This window comes from Ischnura elegans, chromosome 12 (assembly GCF_921293095.1).
Source record: "Ischnura elegans chromosome 12, ioIscEleg1.1, whole genome shotgun sequence".
In the NCBI taxonomy this organism is placed as follows: Eukaryota; Metazoa; Arthropoda; class Insecta; order Odonata; family Coenagrionidae; genus Ischnura; species Ischnura elegans.
The window spans coordinates 79398057-79419351 of NC_060257.1; the positions used below are offsets into that span (position 1 = coordinate 79398057).

At 37.7% G+C, this 21295-nt stretch overlaps 1 protein-coding gene and 1 long non-coding RNA gene across 3 annotated transcripts; one reads left to right on the forward strand and one right to left on the reverse strand.

Moving 5' to 3' along the window:
- Positions 1-9: 9 nt before the first annotated feature.
- LOC124169685 (ras-related protein Rab-1) lies at positions 10-10584 on the reverse strand. Of its 2 annotated transcripts, none has more exons than XM_046548357.1 (4): positions 10442-10584; positions 10091-10270; positions 6621-6901; positions 10-5182 (listed from the first exon to the last, which is right to left on the reverse strand). In XM_046548357.1, exons 2-4 carry the CDS (start codon positions 10268-10270, stop codon positions 4984-4986), a joined length of 660 nt encoding a protein of 219 aa, XP_046404313.1. In that variant the 5' UTR covers positions 10442-10584; the 3' UTR covers positions 10-4983. The 2 variants fall into 2 exon arrangements, with proteins under 2 accessions (XP_046404313.1, XP_046404314.1); XM_046548358.1 differs by having other exon boundaries at positions 10372-10445.
- Positions 10585-10648: 64 nt separating this feature from the next.
- Positions 10649-21214, forward strand: LOC124169496. The gene is made up of 3 exons (XR_006867141.1): positions 10649-10858; positions 15133-15281; positions 20830-21214. It is a non-coding gene; the product is annotated as an uncharacterized LOC124169496 (long non-coding RNA).
- The last annotated feature ends 81 nt before the right edge of the window (positions 21215-21295 follow it).

The following is a 21295-nucleotide window of genomic DNA, read 5'->3' on the forward strand; positions in this document are numbered from 1 at the left end:
AAACCATGATTTTATTCTACTTTGATTACTAGCTCCATTTATTTCAAAATTTTATTCTTTTCGGCATACATTCCATTGATTATGTATAGAGCAACAGTATATTGAGCGAGATAGAAATAAATCTGCGTACAAATGCTCCTAGAATTTTCCAAAATAATAAAAAAATTAACTCACAGTAATAGACAAACTCACTTCAAGGACACATTCACGCATGCAAGGGAGATGGACATTGAGGGAACTAAAAAAAAAAAAAAAAAAAAAAAAAATGGAACGACAATTCATCAACTTCTTTTTTATCATTTAAGGCATATGAGGGGGCCGTTAAAAAGGCCACTTCAGGGACACAGCCAGCAGTCAAACACTCTTTGAGCTCTTCTCATTCAGACGCCCAAGTCCCTTCCAAAAGCACCAATATGTTTGGTTCCATGCCCAAACACTGGACTAGTTGAACACACAAACTTCTCCGCACCATTCCGCTCGTTTGTGCCAACGCAGCGCACTCGCTCACAACACAGACTGCACCACATGCAACGAGTGGCTTCCCTCACTCCAGTCACCGGTGGCACTTGATTACAACATTGCAAATGTAAAAAGTAAAAACACACATACATACATACTATACACCAATGTTTAAAAAAATTGAAGCAATGATTATGGGATTATATTTTTCCATAAATTGTTTCTTTCAGATTTAAGCCATTGCTACATTCAATGTCTTCATTTCACATCCCAACATTACACTATTTGGGAAGCTTGCAGCCTATCCATTACATTTGTAATTATTCTCCAAAAATCACAACCAATAATACAAATGAAACAATTGATCCAATCCAATCTGATTAGAGTTAAAAAGAGGGCACGCCCCAAAAAGAAAAAAACTATGAGGAAAATTGAATGTGGATAGGCACTATGCTTGTCTTTTCCATTTGCACTAAAAATGTCATCTACCAAAAATGGGAGTGGACTTACTCATGATTAATCAGATGTGAATTGTACATGCATTGCTGACACATCAATCCCTGATAGCCCATTAGCAATTCAACTTCTATTCATGGAAATTGTGTACTGTTCATAGACTGATACTGTTATATAAAAAACACAGGGCTTATGCATGAAGGCCAAGCATCTTTACATCAAAAACTTAACATTATAGACTTGAAAACGAATTGCTTACATAAAACTATCCTGAGAGACAAGAGCTAACTAGGGATTTCTCACAAATGGAAACTACGTACCAGTTTCTGATGATAAGATTACTTGTCAATCTCATTGCAACATTTACGTATTGCACAAGTAGTGATCTCTCAAAGTAAAAGCTGTGCTGCAGTAATCTACTGACTGTACGTTAAGTAATAAATTCAGTCTTGACTTTGAGGAAGTTGCGAACTTTCACAATGAAACCAACTTTGTTCAAATCCACTTTCTTAATTTCCAAAACCACACAACAAATTTTCAGAGGCTTTTGATACAGTAGTGCAATTAGTATGGTAACATTTTTCACGTGTGGCCAAAAATTGAAGGTTAAGGTGGACGGGATAGAATGAACATGGTTTACAGTTGAATATTGCATCAGTGGTTGATGAGTTTTAAAGGAAGGAATGTGAGTTATGAACATAAAAGATTGATTTGGCAGCTAGGCTTGCCAATGGTTGTAGGGTTTTTTGAAATTTTACTTAGAAATGAGGAAAGTACTTAACTGGAGGAGCAATTTAAAATAGTCAATAGATGCATGACTTATGAAATCATTACATGCTACAGACTCAATTCCCCCTCCTAAATTTAGACCTACTCACATCCAAATTTTCAAGCTTGGAAATTAAAAACTTAAAGGTTATATTGCTGCGGTTTTTATATGAACCAATATGATATTTTGCTGGGTAATTTTGTAAATGGAGCAACTGTCTTGAAATCCACGGCAGTATGAAGTACAGTGTGGATTTAAAACAAATGATTGTCATTATGAATGGCTTGGTAGCTTAAGTGGCAGAGTACCAGGCATAAATTCAAGGGATCTGCATTCAAATGTCAAGGCATACATTTTTTTTCCTTCGTAGAATTGTTGCACTTGAGCTTGCACTGCAGTCTGCAATTGAGTCTTGAAGCTGCATGCAAATTAAGGAATCTGAGGCATGAAGATATTTCCTGAGTAACTGATTCACTGCCTACCATGAGGCCTGAGCCAATAATACCATGTTGCATCTGTAACCATTATAGACCCTTAGATAAAATATCCATCAAAAAGACTGGCTTGTAATGGTGATTATTTTGGTTATAAGAAGAATATTGTATGTATTTGAGTTTCCTCGTAAGCTTAGTATTAATGAAAAATCATCCATCCAATTAACCTAATCATCAGCTGATTTATTGGAAGATACTTAAAAATGTCATCAATATTTAGTTACCATGGAGCATCAATGCCTTTCTGTGTTTATCAAATCTACTAGTCAGCGACTTGATCATGTTTTTGAAATTGAGTTACTGTAGCTCGGTTAAAAGTTCCTAGCACTTAACTGTGGTGTAAGGAGAGGAACACAATAAAATTAATTAGGTTAAGAAGTAATATAGAAGAGTACCCAAAATATGAGGAAAACTGGATGAAGAAAGCAGCCAATAGGAAAATTTTACATATTGAAAAGTTTTGGGAGGGTGAGGGACACGTCAATCATTTTCGTACTCTTAGTCATCAGGTTTAGGGAGGCTGAGCATCCATAATCTTTAACCCTCTTATTTCACGCAATGAAACATGGGACAATATTTCTGGAATTATGCATGTCAGATTTGAACCTTTCTCATTTGGAAAAGTGTACAGGATCAAATATATCAATGAAAGTGGCAATAAGCCAAACTTATCTTTAAGGCATTATGGTTTTTTGAGCTTTCGTTAAATGGTGCTATGTTGACTCAGGCACTAAAGCATTAGAATCTGTCATTGCCCAGAAAATTTCCAAATCTAGAGGGAACACATTCACACAAGATATTTTGGGATGGCTAAATGGTCTCTAAAGGATAGTTTATTGAAATTATTAGCAATAAATTAACCTCCGGGAACATTAGCTCAGTGATTTGAGGTCAATGACAGAGTTCAAAGAAAAAATTGGTGCCAAATTGAGTAAATTAACGAAAAGCATTGAGCTCAGGTTTGATGGATTTTAAACTAGGGTGAATTTCTTGAATGCATTTCCTACTTACTATTACTTTACTCAGGCATTACTCATCCGTGTCTTGTTTGCTTAAACCACGAATTAAGGAAGAAGACGTCTTGAGATGACGAGCTAAAATGTACAACAAAAATTTTTTCTGGCAATTGTGGCAGACATTTTTCAGAAACTGCCCAATCCCTACTTGAGTGCCTTTTGGGAGCACTTCAAGTGCACTCTGTCCGTTAGATGGGACGTAAAGCCATGGTCCCCTAAGCACTTTTCGTTATGAGCAGGCTAATGGTGATGCTGGGTTTCTCTCCATCCTTCCTTTCCTACCCTTCCATCTCAGCAGAAATGATCTTAGCAGTCGGTCGCCTCCTCCAAATATGTACCAGGAAAAGAACAACTAAAGTCACTTTTATCAAAGTATGATCAGGAGATGATGGATGACATTGGGTTGGCTTTAATGTTTCTTTAAGAAGCCCGAAGACATGGATAACTTATGGTAAGTATTTAATTAAATTTCGTGCTATTTTTTCTATCATCCAGCCATAACTAGCAGGCCATACTCACAAGCCTTGCAGTAGAGATTGGGAAGGCTTCTTCCGCGGATTGGAAACATACCCGCTCAATGTCTTGAAGGGATATCCATTAGTTACAGGGGGGTTCTTACCACTAACAATAAGTGAAGTGACAACAAAGCTTTGCTCTCTGGGGTGGAACATACATAATTTCTACATAATTAGTGTTTCCACCTCCATCTGTCTCTTCTCAATTCAGAAGTGACCATAATTAATTGTGATAGTATTAACACATATTCTGAAGATTAAGATGCGATGCTGTGGACTTTAACCATTATGAGGTTAAATAATTCAAGAATTTTCCACTATTTTTACCTGTGTCTACTGCTGCCCGGGTTCCAACATTTTGCAATTCTTGATGATGATTAGCAAATCATTGACCTACTCAGTGATTCAACCTGATGGTTGATTTGGATAGGTGAGGATAGATCTCCCTCTAGACTAAGCCATATCACAAATTCATGGTAGGGGGCCAGTTCATTTCCCACCATGCATTGCAAGGATTTTTCCTTGAAGTCCAAATTCGTAATCAGGGGTATGACCTCAGGACCCTAAGGGTAGCATTCAAGCACTCTACCCACTTAGCTACACACTCTTGTTGATGTTGGCAGTAATGGTAAATTCATTTAACACAGCAGACCCTGCTGTTTGATGAGTTGGACTAATGATATTCGGCAAATGATCAGAGGTGATACAACGGATGATTTTCAACATTTCAAATTACCCCGATTATACTTCAACTCTCCCAATATGTCATCAATTATGTAATCCTTACCCTTATTTGTTAACAAACATTTTTCATATGGCAACATTTCAACGCCCAGTGCTCTTAAAACTCATCCCTTTTCCAGAAATAATGCTGATTCAACATACGATGGAATTCACTTTATGATCGATCTTCCAGAATGGATTAATATGTATCATAGAGCAAGGGTCTACACTAAAAGGAAAATACTTTCAATATTTAACCCCATAGTGATAATAGTGGGTTAAAAAAAAACTTAGAAAAGACAAACTTAACAATGAACCATTGGTTCATAGCATGTCAAGCAGCATAAAATCAATGCCCTCCATAGAGGTGACATTTCAGTGCAAATACTCAATCGATATACAACATACTCAACCTGCTTGCCTCATGAGCTCGCTATATGCGCACGGCTCCCTCGACAAAACTACAATTAGGAGAGGGAGAGGAGGATGAAGGTGATGTTCACGACACTCTCTGGCACGATGTGACGGCAAGCCGCTGCCACCACACAGCGCTAGCAGAGACAAGAGGGTTCTGTGGCCTCCTCTGGTGGCACGATCTTGAAAGAGTCTCGGTCCACATTCTGAAGCTCTATTCGAGATCGGTTGGACTGAACGAGGCGTTTGGCTATGTCGTTGAACATTTCCTCCACACCCTGCCCGGTCCGACACGAGGTTCGGTAGGTGGCACTGATGAGATTATGGCACTGTTCGCTGCAAGCAGACACGAGAACAGGAAAGTGAGAAAGGACTTAGAGGAATGTCAACCCATTCGGGAAATCCAATGGAGCCCTCAGGAAAAACAGGAATAGAAAGATACTGGATAGATCCAGGAATTAACTCAAGTTCCCCAGAAGTTCTGACTTTCTAATCTAAAGGAAGATAGGAATCTAAGTATTTAAATGTGCTCACATAATTAATCCATCCTCGTCACATTCTTGATGAATTTTAAACCAAGTTATTCTCCATTCTAAACATTTATACATTTTCTTTTTTGTCAGTACCAAATTTTAAAGGGCATTTTACACAGAGCACATAATTTTACAGATTAAAACAGCATTATTTTCTCATTATGGTTTGAAATTATGCAAAAGAATTTAAAACAGGGACTATTTTGCCATCTCACATCCATGGATTTTCGCATGCATTCTAGCAATTCACTGCTTACATGATGAAATTTTTACTGCCTTTTAAAACACAACAAATTATGCAATTATGTGCCTCATGTAAAACCGCCTTATGAGAAATCTTGCTGTAACTTTTTAAGCTGCTATGGGGAATCAATATAATTTATGCAACAAATTGTTGGTTGTCATACTAAGATAGGAGAGAGACAGTTGAACAAGGTGATAAGAGGATTGTTCGGTAAGGATGGAAAGAAAAGGCTAGTAAAAAGTCTTACCAGGAGATAATTACAGGGTGGCAATGTGAGTGCTGATGACGGAGGACAAAAAGATACTGGTGGATTTAAGATTGACGTGTGGAGGGAAATGGAGAAGGTGAAGTTGACGAATAGCAACCAGCAAGCAGGAATGAAGAAGAGCTAGACATGGAGGATGATTACTGATGAGAGGGGAAGCTGAAAACCATGTTAGGGGGAAGAATGTTAAGTAAGCAGAAAAGAGGAAGGAAGATATGTAATAGGATTTATGGATAAAATGACAAGTAACAGGCATTATCGTGAATTTAAGAGGGAAGTTCAAAGCAGGAGAGAGTCAGGCAAGGATGATTCACTAAGTTTCCATGTAAATCTACCACAGCAGGCAAAATATTCAAACACACACAAAATCTCTCACTACAGAATTTAAGGGCTATTGCTACTGAATCCACTTTTGTAAATACATATTTTTTCTTATTTAAGAAAATAAATCCCTACAGAGACCAGAGACAGAATGAGTTGTTAGTCAGATGTGCTGAGGGATAAATGAATGAATGAGTTTGCTATTCTGTTATAAATGTATGCTAGTACTGGAGAACTTTAAACATAATAAATTCTGAATAGATTTTATAGCACTTAATTGGGATACCTAATATTGAAATGAAAGCTTTTATAACAAGCTGCTGAAAATGCACAGCCGTTTCCAACAGTGCATGACCTAAAATTAAGGGGTACCTCTTCGTTGCAAACCATTTACACTATGGATGGACTCACCAAAATGTTTCCACATCAGCATCAGTCACGTGACTCGATGAATCAGCAGCTGCTCCTGATCCGCTGCTGCTTGAAGATGGGACAAGATCAGATTTGTTCCCACAGAGAAATATTTTTGCATTTTCCGCATACGTAACAACGTCCAATAAATGCTGAGAGAGGACATGAAAGGACGCGGGATTATCCAAGGCAAAAACTAATATGGCAGCTTCGGCAAACTTGTAATAACTGGATGTGATTGAGGCAACACGTTCCATTCCGCCAGTGTCCCACAGCTGTAACTGCAAGGAAAAACAAAATACTTCAACACTTGGAAACAGCAATACTAAAGTCAACAATCACGATAAACACATAATTCTTAAATTCAAAATCCCTTACTTATCTCCACCAAAAATCTTCATATCCCCTGAATTTTTCACCCTTTACTTTCACTTACTCCATAAAATTTTCACACAGATCAGGCAATCATGGCCAACTTTACCTGTGATTCATGTTTACCTTGGAAATACACATCATTGTTCTCACAGGTTATTAAGAGCACCTCAAATTTCATTGTAATAAAATTTTCTGTGAGGAAAACTTGGCGAAGATGAATGCCAATTGGAGGAATTTTTTGGAGGTAAGACAACAAAATAAACACTTGGTAATACAGAGTAAACTACACTATGCAATACAGTGTAGTCAGAAACATATTTTTCCTAAACAACAATTAAATAGGTTTATAAGGAATTACTACTTATAGGTTAACATTCTTAACTCTTGAAAATTACAGTGGTAATAGAAGAGACATTTTGTGGAACTTGGGAGCTCGGACATTTGAGTATTTGGGAAAATGGGTGATGATGTTCTTGCCTAAAATATTTTAAATCGGCCTCGGTTTCCGGATCACTTACAGACCAGCATCACACAAATAAGTGCCTTCCCCCTACCCACATCAACACCCCCACCTAGTTGACCTTTGATTCTATGCCATGATATAACTGCGAATAATTAACAGCTGAAACCATCCCAAAAAGAAAACTCTCGGTAGACAGCTATACAGCTGGGAACTTGAGCTCTAAAACTGCCTGAGAAAATTCAGCGATGCGATGACAAATAAGTGCATACACTCAATCCATTAACATATGCAACCAAATTTATAAAATACAGTAGATTCCATTTAATGGGTCCACCAGTTACTTGGGGCAGATCTTGAAGAACAGAACCCATTAGAGGAATATCCCAGAGTATTCTCCACTTATTTGGGACAGCATGCCGCTTTATTGGGCCATGAGTCGGCGACATATACTCTATACTGGCGGCGAAATTAAAATTTTTTGTTTTCAGAATACTATTTTTTTTATTTTCCTCCTTTGATTTACTCTTATTTTTCACAAATGTTCCTATTCTTGCCCTATTTTAAAAGCTCTTGTTGTTATAGTATCCACAAGAGGATAGGACTTTTCTTTAATAGGACTTAGTAAAAGACAGTCATTCAGCGTCGCCCGTGGCTGTGAAAAATATTTTTAACAAAAATGTTATAATTCTTAAAAATGATAATAAATAAACTAAACTCGCTGACTTATTAATCAAATTAATAGTTTAATAAACTTATGTTGCATTATAAACATTCTTTAGTCTTCTTTCTACCATTTCTACCCATATAAGTTTTTATCCCCATATACAAGAGAGTTCGCCTAATCGGGGCAGCCGCTTAATTGGGGCAAAGTGCACTAGTCCCGATATGTCCCAATAAACCATAATTAATTTTTCCATACTTTTTCCAACTCTCCCTTTGATTATTTCTTTTCATTTTTGCCTGGCTCCACCAATTACAGCCAACTTCACCACTAATTCAAGTTATTCTGTGTAATATGGTACATTGTAATTCTCATAGGTTACTCAGATGAGCTCGTATTCCAATTTTTCTACGAGAGAACCATGGTAAAGTTGAGTTTAGACAACAGAGTTATTCTTCTAGAATTTTGTGGAGGTGAGTAAACAGCTACTTGGCGATAAAGCATAGATAGTGCTAAGCAAAATGAGTTTTCCAGAACCTTAATTTTCCCGCATGATTAAGATTGAGTTGATTTAAAATTATGTAATTCAAAAATTTATTTCCAAAGGCAAATTTATTGGATCTTTCCATGTCATACTATGAGCCAGTAATAATACTGGGTTATTCTAACACCCATATTCTATTAAAAAGCCAGTTGAGGTAATTATTTTTATTCATGACATTAATTTTCCCTAATGCAATGGACAGGATTCCCAGGCTTTTCCCAGTTTTGTGGAATATGATCATCTTCATTGTAGCTCCATAATGACTTGGTAATTTTATGCACAGCCATTATTTTAGCAAACTGGTTTTGAAATTTCACTGTTTCATTCTGAAGGGAGTATTATCCTTGAAAATAACACAGTATATGTATTAATGAATGAAATTGAAATTTGTGGAAAAACAAAGTTCAATTTTCATTCATTATGAATAAATTCCACAAAGTAACGCCTCCAACCATCAACAGTATATGTAGAAACAGGTAGGGTTAAATAAATTTTGTGTGGAAACTAACTATGTTGTAACCACTCCCGTTAACTTTTCCCTGAAATCCCTGACCTTTAACCCTGCATAAGAGTAGCCATTATAGTTGTTCTGTTACATAACAGGGTGCCCAAGACAATTGGAAACTTTTTTAGAAACTTGGTTTGCCTGCACCAACAGGAAAGGGATGCATACTATAAAAACAACAGGTGCATTAAATTGCCTCAGAATGGACAATGAATTGTAACAATGAAAAGAAGACGGAAAATAAAGTTCAAGATTACTCATAAAACATGGTATATAAAGTGGTCTAATTGTGTAGACGCTATTTTCAATCCAAGCTATTAGGGAAGATAGAAAAATTCTTCAATTACTATTCTCAATTTAACTAAATTCTTACATCATTCTCAACTTAATTGAAGTCTTTGCATGGCTAGTGGTATGCCTGACCAACCCAAACCCACTACTGATATGACTCACTAAATATAAGGAGACAGTGACTAATGGAGAATTTATAAACATGTATTCTTATGGATTACCTGATTAACTCAGGTAATCCATAAGAATACATGTTTATACCGTAACATATTATAGCAGAAGGCAAAAATAGGCATCAGTAGAATATGTATTTTAAAAAACTTGGAGTGCAGAGAAAACACATAAACATATCTATTATTTTGATATATAGAATGGCGATAGAGGAATACTATGATGAATGCACTAAAACAAGAACTGAAATATTGAGTTGAGTGTGTAAGCACAACACAGCTTTAGGACATACTCCTATTGACTGGTAATAACATCAATTGCAGATCATATGTATTTTCCCCGATAAGCCAGTTCATGGTCGAGTGAATTACATGAAATGAATTTTGGGTGCACTATTCCTTCTATACTTCATAGAGAACATACTTGGAGAGGGCATCAACGCCTTGGGAAGTCTACTTACCTTGATTACTTTATCTTCTACTTTATAGGCCTTATCGTAGTGATCCAGGCCCAAAGTAGACTGCCTATCTGTAGACGTTATGAACGTGTTGGCTGTGTAGCGACGAAAAAGTGAACTTTTTCCAACCCCATATTCACCACAGAGAATGACTTTTTGCTCAGGGATTTTCACCGACGCCATCTGAGGTAAAAAACAACAATAATAGGAAAAATGAAATTCGAAATAAAATACTTAAAACGGAACACTACTTCTTCTGATGCACTAATTAATATGACAAGCACCACACAACACCGAAAACTGAAGTGTATGTAAGCGCGATGGCTAGTTAAGTCATAAATACAATGTGCTTACGTAAGTCTTCTTTCGTAACGAATAACTACAGAGTTTTTTTATTAAAATTTATCAAAAAGAGCACAAAATGTGGGATGAATCACGAGTTATTAGCATAAACCTAGATAACTTGACGACAGCCCCAATTTTTCATTTAATTCATTTTCGCTTTTCCTTTGTCATATATCATCTCACGGTTGACGTTCTTTATTTGTTTACCTTCGAAATTCGAATGTTTTCCCGGTTTCTCAATCAAAATGGGTGTATCATTTGACCACAATTTAGATTATCCCGTGTGGTGAATAATTGTGTTAAATTCGTTTCGGTTTATCATCGGTGAAGTCCTCTTGATTTACTCGAAGAAAATTGGAAAAACAAAGGAATTACAGATTTTTGAAGTAGACATATCACACTTTTCTGAGAAACAGTCTGTGCAAGGTAAGCATTTTCTGATGAAGGTCTTGCATTGTCCTTTCCCTATCACCATCAATTAGTAGTGTAGAATTTCCATGTATATCACTATTTTGAAGTGCGCAAACTTTGGTGTATATGTGATTTGGCTTGGTGATATCTTGTTGAATGATGTTCAAGAATTTCTCACGGGTTTCCAGCTGGGTCATCAGCCTGTGTATTTATCCTGGTGGCAAAAATTGTATGAATTCAGTTTTTCAGCCAAATACTTTCCATTGATGTGTGATCGTCGGCTCGTATTCACTACCATTGATGTAGTGTAAATTTCGAATTGTAACTGTATATTAATGGAAGAATTAATTATGTTATAATCGCTTCAGAATTATTACATTTTGGCGCATTAAATCAGTCTTACAACTATCATGTAAACATGCTTAAAGTTGAGTAAGTCAAAAGTACCATGATTGTGAGAGAATCACTTGCAGACTACGTGTTTAACCAAGGATTATTACTCCCACAACGACCGCAACTGCAACCTGCAAGCGCCTGGTGCTGTGTTTAGAGTGAAGTGTGACTTTATTCCTACTCAGCACAAGGCGGTTGCCAGACATATTAATTGGTGGGAGGGTGATTTAAAGGCCACTATACACATTGAATGATCGTGCAAATGATCATGTGGAATGATCATGCAAATGAAATCATTCGCTGTGTATAACAGAAAAATTTGCGAATGAAATGTCATGTGCAAGATCATTCAGTGAAAATTAGGACATGTTCTAGTTTTTTTGCATGATCCTGTAAATGATCACGTGATCATTCAGCATGATCATTCGCATGATCATTCACGTTTATAGCGGCCTTAAAGTGAATGCTCCTAGGATGAACTTTATTTGTCAAACATTATATGGACGGTTGAAACAATAGTGTAGCCAGGGGCGGATCCAGGATTTCTTTCTGAGGGGGGGGGGGGGGCACAAGCAAGGCCGTCTCCAGGATTTTGTCCTGGGGGGGAACAAGGATACCTCGTAAAGAAAACGAACGCAATGATATTGGAACAATGTTAAAAATCTTGCATATTTTTTAAGGGTCTGGGCCCCCCCCTAGATCCACCTATGAGTGTAGCCACAGAGGGGGGGGGGGCTTCCGGGTTACAATCCCCCCCTCGAGCCTTTTAAAGATTTTACTTCATCCAGTTGATATACTTTATTTTAATGAATACTTGTGCAAAATTACTGTTGAGTCGTAAAAATCACGTTTTCAAAATCAAAATCCCAAAATTTTCCAGGGGAGGACTCCTATTTCCCCCAGGGTATTTTCCATACACCCCGGAAAAGGCCCAAAATCTCTGGTAAACCCCCAATTTCAAAATCCTAGCTACGCCACTGGGTCGGAACCCCTTCTTTCCCTGCTCACTGGAGTGAAATAACTGTTTGCCAAGACACATGAGCAGGGGAATTAATTTACCTGATGAGCTGTGAATATATATAAATATTAATATATTTTATATCCATAAAATATATTTTTTCTTGTTTCAAGTAATTTTTATTGCTGTTGCACGTCAGCCTCTTGAGCTGCCTTTAAAAATGTTAAATGATGGAGTTGATTTTTTAAGGATATCCAATTTTGCACTTCAAGCATATTTTAAGACTCAGAAATCAAAAGTCTTAAATAAAATATAAAGTAATCCACAGCCTAAAATACACGCCTTTTGCTCTACATTTTCTAAAGAGTCTTCTCTGTTTCTAAAATTACTGAATTCGGCGAGAAAGGCTATAGGACATAGACATTTCCTAGGTCTATATTCTATAACATTTCATAGCTAAGGCTCTGTAATTAGAAGATTTGTTAGTGGTGCCACGGGCCGGTTCAAAATACCCCGGCAAACTGCTGTCATGTCAACTGGGAGGTTTGGAATGGAATAACCCCCAAATAAATGGGTGTTTGAGCATTTGGTCACCCCCTAGCTACATTACTCTGGACAGTCGCCCGCGTTGCCAGGCCCTTAAGCTGGCCCTGGTGGTGCTCAGCTGTCAGTTAAAGAATTTGGCCTCCGTTATGTATAATAAAAAATATCTGACTTTGCTTTGCCATCAAACAGACATAATTGGTGGAATTTATTCATGTTCTATTAAAAGGGGGTAGCAGGCAGATGAGGGAAGAGGAAATGATGATATCACAGGAATGGGTTTGTTGTGAATCCATTTTGAAGTAGTTAAAAAAGTGATCATGCTAATGCTAATCTATGGTTCATGAAGAATGTAATTGACTCTAAAGTGTAGTGGATTTTCGACTCAGTCACTTGAGTGGTTTTTCTTTTTCATGTGATATGTCTAATGAGGAATGAAAGCATTATCATTGGTGTCATACTCAAATCTCACCAATATCAGTATATATGTACTCAAACAACCCTTTCGCGCTGAACTTTAGGTGGAGCCGACAGGCATTTTCAAATGCAGAACACCTGACGTCAGTTATAGCTGTCACGGATATTTCAACTCAAACGACTGCGGTGTCTGCTCTGGCCGATGCAGAAGGGAAGGGGAGTGACCGCTGAGGTAGCAATTGTTGCATGCATTCAGGCCCGGCCTGAAACCAAGCTTAGCGATTCCTTAGGGTCTCTCCTCAGCAATTAAGCCTGACCCTCAATTTGTACTCACCAGGATAAGTGGTAGGTGCGAGATTAATACACCCATGTCTCGTATAGCGCAATTTCGATTAGAGCAATTTCGATATAGCGCAAATTCGTTCCTCGGGGAAACATTGCAACGCAGTGTAGCCTAATCAAAAATTTTAAACGCTCTCGTGATAAAACGTGAACTTGCGCTAAGTACACACGTAATTTCTATCAATTTACGCATATTAATATTATTTCTTGCCTCAAATCTTCTTTTTTGCTTATATATTAATCGAAATTCATTGCTGTGCAATTGCCAAAAGTATCACTCGTCATTGGGTCCAGATAGCCGGCCTACCGAAGATTTATCTCGTCTCCTTAACAGAATGATAATAAATAATTTAGATCGTTAATTAAGCGTGGGGCTAGTGGAAATGAGTTTTTTTTTCAGCAATACGGTTTGAGACGTATTTTTGCCGTCGTAGGTTACCGGGCGATTGACTTCCAGGTAGAGGGTCTACGCTAAAGCCTTCAAGGTCATCGGTATTCACGGGGGAGAAATGGAGCGGTGGCCGAGTTGCGCATGAATAGCATCAACACATAAAAGGGTCCGCTATAGAGTCTCAAACACAATGGCTTCGTTCCCTCCCCGCAGTCATAGGCCTTCTGCGTCTCAGGAATACAGTTCAGCAGAAGAATGTGATTTAGATAGAGCCATACAGAGTAAAAACCAAGAGAGTATGGCAAAAAATAGGAATGCGTTTAGAAAAATCAAGAATTTATCAAGAAAAACCATAAACCTAGAAGAGGACTTGAGAGAGGTCAATTGCTTTGAAAATGGAGAGCGTCAAAGCGATATTGCGTGGAAGTTTAAACTTCCACGCTTCCACTTCCTTATACTACTATTCTATTAGTAATATCAATTCAATTAAGTAAAATGGATTAATTTAAATAAATAAAAGATCGAATAACTTCCACCAATTGAAGCCTGACTGTTGAACTTAAAATGGGTTAAACTTAAAATTTCTCTGAGCCCTGGGTTTATCCCCCACCCCTCGCTGCACCACTGGACCCTCCCACTCATTTATGATCATTCTCACCGCAGGAATCAGTTGCGAAGTGGTCATATTGTCAATAGTTTTTTCAATGACATATTTAGTTGCATACTACAATTTTTTAATATTTTGAAATGAATTCTTCGTTTTGTTGTGTGCATAAGCAGTTTTCAAACAAAATTTTAGCGTTAAAGATAATGCACTTCCGATCTTATAGCCTTACTACCTTTGATTTAATAACTTTGTTGTTATTAACGCTAGAAATACCTATAAAATTCCTCAATGCTTAAAAAATGTCGATAATCCTTTCAGAAGAGTAAATTGTTGAAAATCAAAAGCAATGTTTGGTTGAAAAAAAGGCAGGTGGGTTGTGTAAATACAATACTTGCAGCCATTGGGTTATTATATCTGGATAACGCACTTCGATAATAACTATCTCTTATTCAATGGATAATTATAGGTGAGTTATTTATGTTATTGAATGTAAAGCATGCAAATCATCAAAAGAAAACTTAACATTGTTACTTTCTTAAACAAGTGATAACCTTACATAGTAAATAGTTCATCTCATACTCTATCACTACGCTCTCATAAAAATTATATCTGTATTCATGTGGCTTTGTAATTTTCAGGGAAAACTCATTTCTTTTTGGTAATGGAAAGCAACCAGATACTTTCCCCTGCAGCTGGCCTGAGCTATGCAGACCCCATGGATGCTGAATTACAAAAAATATTGGGGGGGCCCAAACCGGGGATCTTGCCCCAGTAAATTTTATAAGTAGTGAGTTTTAAGTTTTTTAAGCATTTTAGAAGGGTCATATTATCAACATAGGAACCCTGATAACTCGAATCTTGATATCTGGACACCCCGGGGAAAATCGACAAGCCTGACGCATTTTTTTCTCACACCCATAACGAACTTTTGAGGGGGCTTGGGCCCCCTCAGGGCCCGTGGAGTCGGCGCCACTGCAGACCCCTCTCAGAAGGGTCCCCTTCCCTTACATAACATATTCGGAGTGCAAGGCAATTGTCCGACCCGAAGGCTGGTTTGGTTAGGTGTAGGTGGAGCCCACCATAACATGTAAACGTCACATATTCAGGTCGGGTGCCTTTCCCTTGACCACCTTGCACATTGTGAATTTTGATTTGGGTTTTCCGAAGGCTTCCCTTGGAAATACTGACCACCGCTTGGACTACCAACTCTTAAAAATATTTAGACTCATCCAGTCCATTATATTGGTGATCTACTAGATGCCATAAGCTTTTGCTAGGACTTAAATATGTATCTCTTTTCACTTCATCGAGCATTCAATGTTATTTTTTGTTAATATTATGCTGTTGAATATTTTTATAATCTTGAATATTTAATATGACTCTGACTGATCAATTTTTTTGTTGGTTCTTATTAGTTTCTATTGATTTTTTCATTCTATCATTGGTTTTTGTTTCTCATTAACGTATTCACTGGTAATTTACACAGCTTAAGCTTGAATTCAATGTGTCTAATGATATTTGCAGCATTTTGATAATTTTTTGTGCCAGCTGCTATTCAGATGTCATCCTCAAAATAATGTGTTTTCATCATGCAATGAACTGTCTCTCCTGTGTTACTTATCAGTGGCACATATATGTCCTCGTTTTATGGTAGATGGGAAGAAAGGCAGGCACCCTGCGCTGCCTCCATTATTACACTGCACAGCTCTCATTGTGAGTGAACTTCTTTCATGCTGTCTGTAACTATTCACTTAATTTTCACTGTTGTTACCGTATTGAGCGACTTTAAACAAATTATATCGGTATTATCTACGTGGAGTATTGGTATTTTTTCTTCAACCTACTATTTGTTAAAACTACTAAATTCATTGAAATAAAATGTTACATTTAGCTTAGTGAAGCCAAAACTTTAATTCACTCCTGTTCTTGTTTATTTCCGAGGAATACGTCTTTCCCATAGTTTTAATTTTTGGACGTAGGACTGAGGTGAAATGAATTTCTTTCCACCCACTTCCAATTTGGCAAGACACTGCACTAAAACTAGTCGCACTAAAGATATGCTCTGATTGGCTCGAAATAAGCCATAAGGATGTAATTGACCATGTTGTTCTTTCGGCGAAAGTCCACTGTGGAATGGCATTCTGGATCCCTTACGCCTTACATCCCAATATTGTAGACTAATGATTATCGATTGAATTTGTCCATTGAATCATTTACATATTAGTTCCCTCTCGGTTCATCCTGGGGGCTATTCTACGTGGCGGACACTAAAATATAGCGGGTCACATACATCACGTAATGTTTGCTTATTTGGCTGCAATTGTAAGATGCCAGTATTTATTACAATCATTAATCCGCTAGTTGCTAATAGAATTTGGTGGTACCGGCAAAAAGTGCCAGCTATATATGAGCATCTTGTAGCACCTATGAAGAAAATAATGCGAAATACTATTGCAGGTAGGAATGCAACGTTTTTATTTGACTAAAATATGTTGATATTTGTGCATGATAAATAATACATTGTTTAAAATATAATTATGATAAACATTTAAGCTGGTGTATTGGCTCATGGCTTGGTTTGTGTTATCCATGTCACTCGGAAAGATAACTGTTCTTAATTACTCAAGTAATCTAAGCTCACCACTTTTACCTTCAAGTCCCTCCTTAAAGCTACTGAATTCATTGAAATGAAATTTAATTTTTAGCTCACTGGAGCCAATACTTAAATTTTATGCCTTTAGTTGTTTGTTTGGATTAATTATCCTATGCCTCTCCCATAGTTTTAGTTTTTTGGACATAGGACTGTAGTCAAATGAATTTCTTTCCACCGACTTCCAATTTGGCAAGACACTGCAATGAAACCAGTTGTCCTGAAGTTGTGCTCTGATTGGCTCAACATAAGCCATAAGGATGTAATTGACCATCGTTCTTTCAGATTTAGTCAATCGCAGAATTGAATTCCGACTCTCTTACGCCTTAAGCTCATGTTAAAGCTGTTAAGTGCTCTCTGTTCATTCGTAGCAGTTTTTGATGAGTTTGGCTGCTTTCCTTTGTATTTTATTGACTTTACGGATCATGTCTTTGTATGCCTTTCTCATATGGGTATTTAAGGTGGTTAGGCCTATCAAGTGCTATGAAGCTCCTCTCACTTTTTCATCGGAGGACCTTACCACAACACAATTCACAAATCCTAGTGTCTTTAGTGTTCTGCGACAAAGATTTCTTGTGAGTGCTCCCCATGATAGGCTTGCAGTTACAGTAACTCCCTGTCATTGACTTGATCTGACACCTTTAAGTTAACCAATAATCTTCCAATATCCTACACCCTAAAACATGTACCTTTCGATTCATGTTTTACAAATTGTCTTCTCAGTTTCTGTAATTGCTGTGTTAGGTTTAGTCCCTGTGTCTAATCTTCATAAAGTATGCACTGGTGGTGGTGCACAACTGTCAGTCGAAGAATTTGTAGAAGTAATACTTATTTACTTTATTTGCCCTCTCTCTTAAAAAATGCATTAACTTCCATTTTGCATATTTCCTGTGTACAGTAGCGGATGCAGAAAAAACAAAGGATATCTTGAGCTAACTTTGCTTTTATCGTAATAAAAAAATCAATCAAGCCACATTGCGAAGTTGAAGAAAGTTTTGTTTAAACTCATTATACTACACGTATGTAAGACAATATCTTAGGATACAAAAAAGTTGCAATTGTGGTTCTACAATGTTCAGCAATGGGGGCAGCCCCGCAAGGGGGAGGGGCATGCTCTCTCTGAGCCCCCCATCTGTATCCGCCACTGCCTGCATAAATATGTATCTTGAATTGAAATGATGGTTATACCCAGTCCATTGCATGTTAAGATTTTTTCAAGAGAAAAGGTAGAAAGTGCTCTAAAATAAGAGAATGGCCTTCAACTCCACTGATTATGCAATGTTGCCCCTATTCTGGAGATCAGGGAAGAAGAACCTGAAAGGAGATCTGGGAAAACTTGGTGAAAATAATAAAAATTTTATGGAAAACCTAGTGCCTTCATATTCACCATATAGTCATGTATAATAGGCAGTTGGGTGTATAAAATGACCCCCAAGTTTTCCAGTTAAACCTTCAGCTTTGGGAATGTATACGGCAGACTCCCGATTATCCGGCTGCGGTTTATCCGGGTTGCGGATTGTCCCTGCATGATTTTTGATCTTGCTCAATATTTTCCACCATCTTCGTTTAAAAAAGAGGGACGAAAAATCATCTTAATTACGGCATTAATGCTAGGATACACCTGGATTTCCGTTAGAATCCCCTTCGTAAAACGGAAGCGATCACGCGCTGGCTGCATTCCTGTATTCCAAGCCTCGCAGTGAGCGACCGTGCTCCTTGATCACAGATAAACGTCCCTCAGCAGTTGCAACCTGGGTAACTTGTGCGAGATGTGACTATGTGGCGTGGTGCCTGACAGTGTAGTTTCCGACGCCGAGCAGTGGTTTTGAAGCATTTGTGCAAACCACTTTTCTGTATCCGTGATCACACAGCCACGGATGTGTGGTTTTCGAAACCAGGAAGCATGGAGCATTAATAATATGAGTACAACCATATTATCGCCACTAAAATGATCGCGAAATGCTGGAAAAAGCTCTCAATGAGTCGGGGAAGCACTCTTAAATAACAGAATAACGGCATAAATATTAATAATATACCTATTGTTTGTTTTACGTATATTATGACCATTACAAGACGTTTAAGTGAAAGTTTGTATTATCCGTGTTTTCTGATTATTCGTGGCGTATCTCTCCATCATTAGCCATTAGGATAATCGGGAGTGTGCTGTATATAGGAGTGTACTTGGACTGCAGAAAAAAATCTACAAGAATCCCGCTCCCTCAGTCCCTTCTTATTTTTATGGCTCTAACTCTATATTTCATGAATAGGACAGTTGGCAACCCTCCCTTCTTACCAAGGCCGTAGCCAGAAAATATTTTCGGGGGGGTTTATGGAATAGTAGACAAACATAAAATTATTTCTATAGGATAAATAAAATAGCGTATATGGTTAAATATACATATTTATTATAAACCCTTAAAGGAAAATATAAAAATATTATTATAAAATTGAATTTAGCCTTCTAGCTTTTTTTTGCAGCGACCAAATGAATTAACTCCTCGGTGTCGATGTCAATTCTGCGGTCCCTCAGGAGGTTCATAAGTCACTCACCTCTCTACTAATTCACATCACTATTATTTCACACACTGCACTACAACTACACACACTGCACCTACAAATTCGCTTAGATAATTATTGACTTAAGTCGCATTGGACTACTAGATGTCCCTGCGCCGCTATATAATATCGTCGTGTGAGCACCAAGCGAGCATAAAGTATCTATTTAATTTTTTTCATTTCGGAGGGGGATCAATTCCCCTTGATCCCTCCCCTGGCTATGGCCTTGCTTCTTACCCAAACTAATCCTTCCCTTGTTTGTTAGCAGCTGCATTCCATGCTATAGCTTGTTTGTCCAATATCCTCCTAAAGCACTCTGGAGATAGGATGCAAGATATTAGGTGTATGGTAGAGTTTAGACCAATGTGGGCAAATGTCAACCAATTTACTAGGCGTTTCTTATGAAATTTAACAAAATTACAATCAAACTTCACACAATATTTATTTTTTAGGTTTAGGCTGATAAAATAATTTTACTAAATTATCTTACAAAGTTCCACAAAACTGACTCGAAGTCCTACTTACAAGCCGTTGGGAAAAGGGTCGGGGGGAATCACAAGGGCCTTCACCCACTCTGCTCCTTCAAGTTGAAATAAGGCTCTGGCAAATTTTCCCGTGCTGAGTGGAAGACTAGCGATTCAGCTACCACGTAACTAAAGGGTTAAAATATATTTTCTGGGCTATACATACTCACCATGTAAGATGATCCCTATTCTCCGACAATACTCTTACCTTCCAAAAATATATCCATGGTTTTATATTTTTATAGCATGAACTGCTTTCATACTTTTTCCGCTCACAGAAGAGATACATGTGCGGGCGGTCAGGGGCACAGCTAGGAATTAAGACCATGGGGGGTTTTAGGCACAACTAATACTGGGGGGTATGGAATACCTGCCAGGGTAAGCAGGAAGTGTGGGGACCCTCCCCCAGAAATTTTTTCAGACAAATGGTGAGTTGTAAGGCTTTCTGAGGAATATTTTATTAATCCTTACACTATTCTATTAGTAATATCAATCCAATTAAGTGAAATGGGTTAAACTAAAAAATTTCTCTGAGATCTGGGGGGGGGGGGGTTATCCCCCAAAAAACCCCCTCATTGTGCAACTGTGTGTGGTTTTTTTTCTAGCTTCCCCCCACTGTCATTCAAGCTGGAGCCCACCTCAAGAGTTAAAAAAATTGGCTCTATGAGACCAAATCAAGAGTACAAGATGACTCCTGACTTTTGAGAAGATTTCCTGGGTTAAAAAGTTGTCTTTTATGCATGTATGGTGAATACATGAAAGCCTTCTCTGTTGCAGCTTGAATGCCTAAGAGTCTTAGCTTGAGGGGGAAAGAAGCATAGCCAGGAGACTGAGGAAATTTCAGCTATCAATGGGAAAATTTCAGACTTAACTCCCTTATTATTTCAATAAAGATTTTAGAACATTAATGTCTCTGTATCCACTTACTTTGGCTGGTCACATCTGACCTATGTGTGATTTATAGTGTTACTGTCGGATTTGGTACTCTTGTACATGATTCTAAGAAAAAGACTTCTTCTGCTAGAGGTTTTTTTCCTTTTCAAACAGAAAAAAATATTTTGCTTTGAAGTT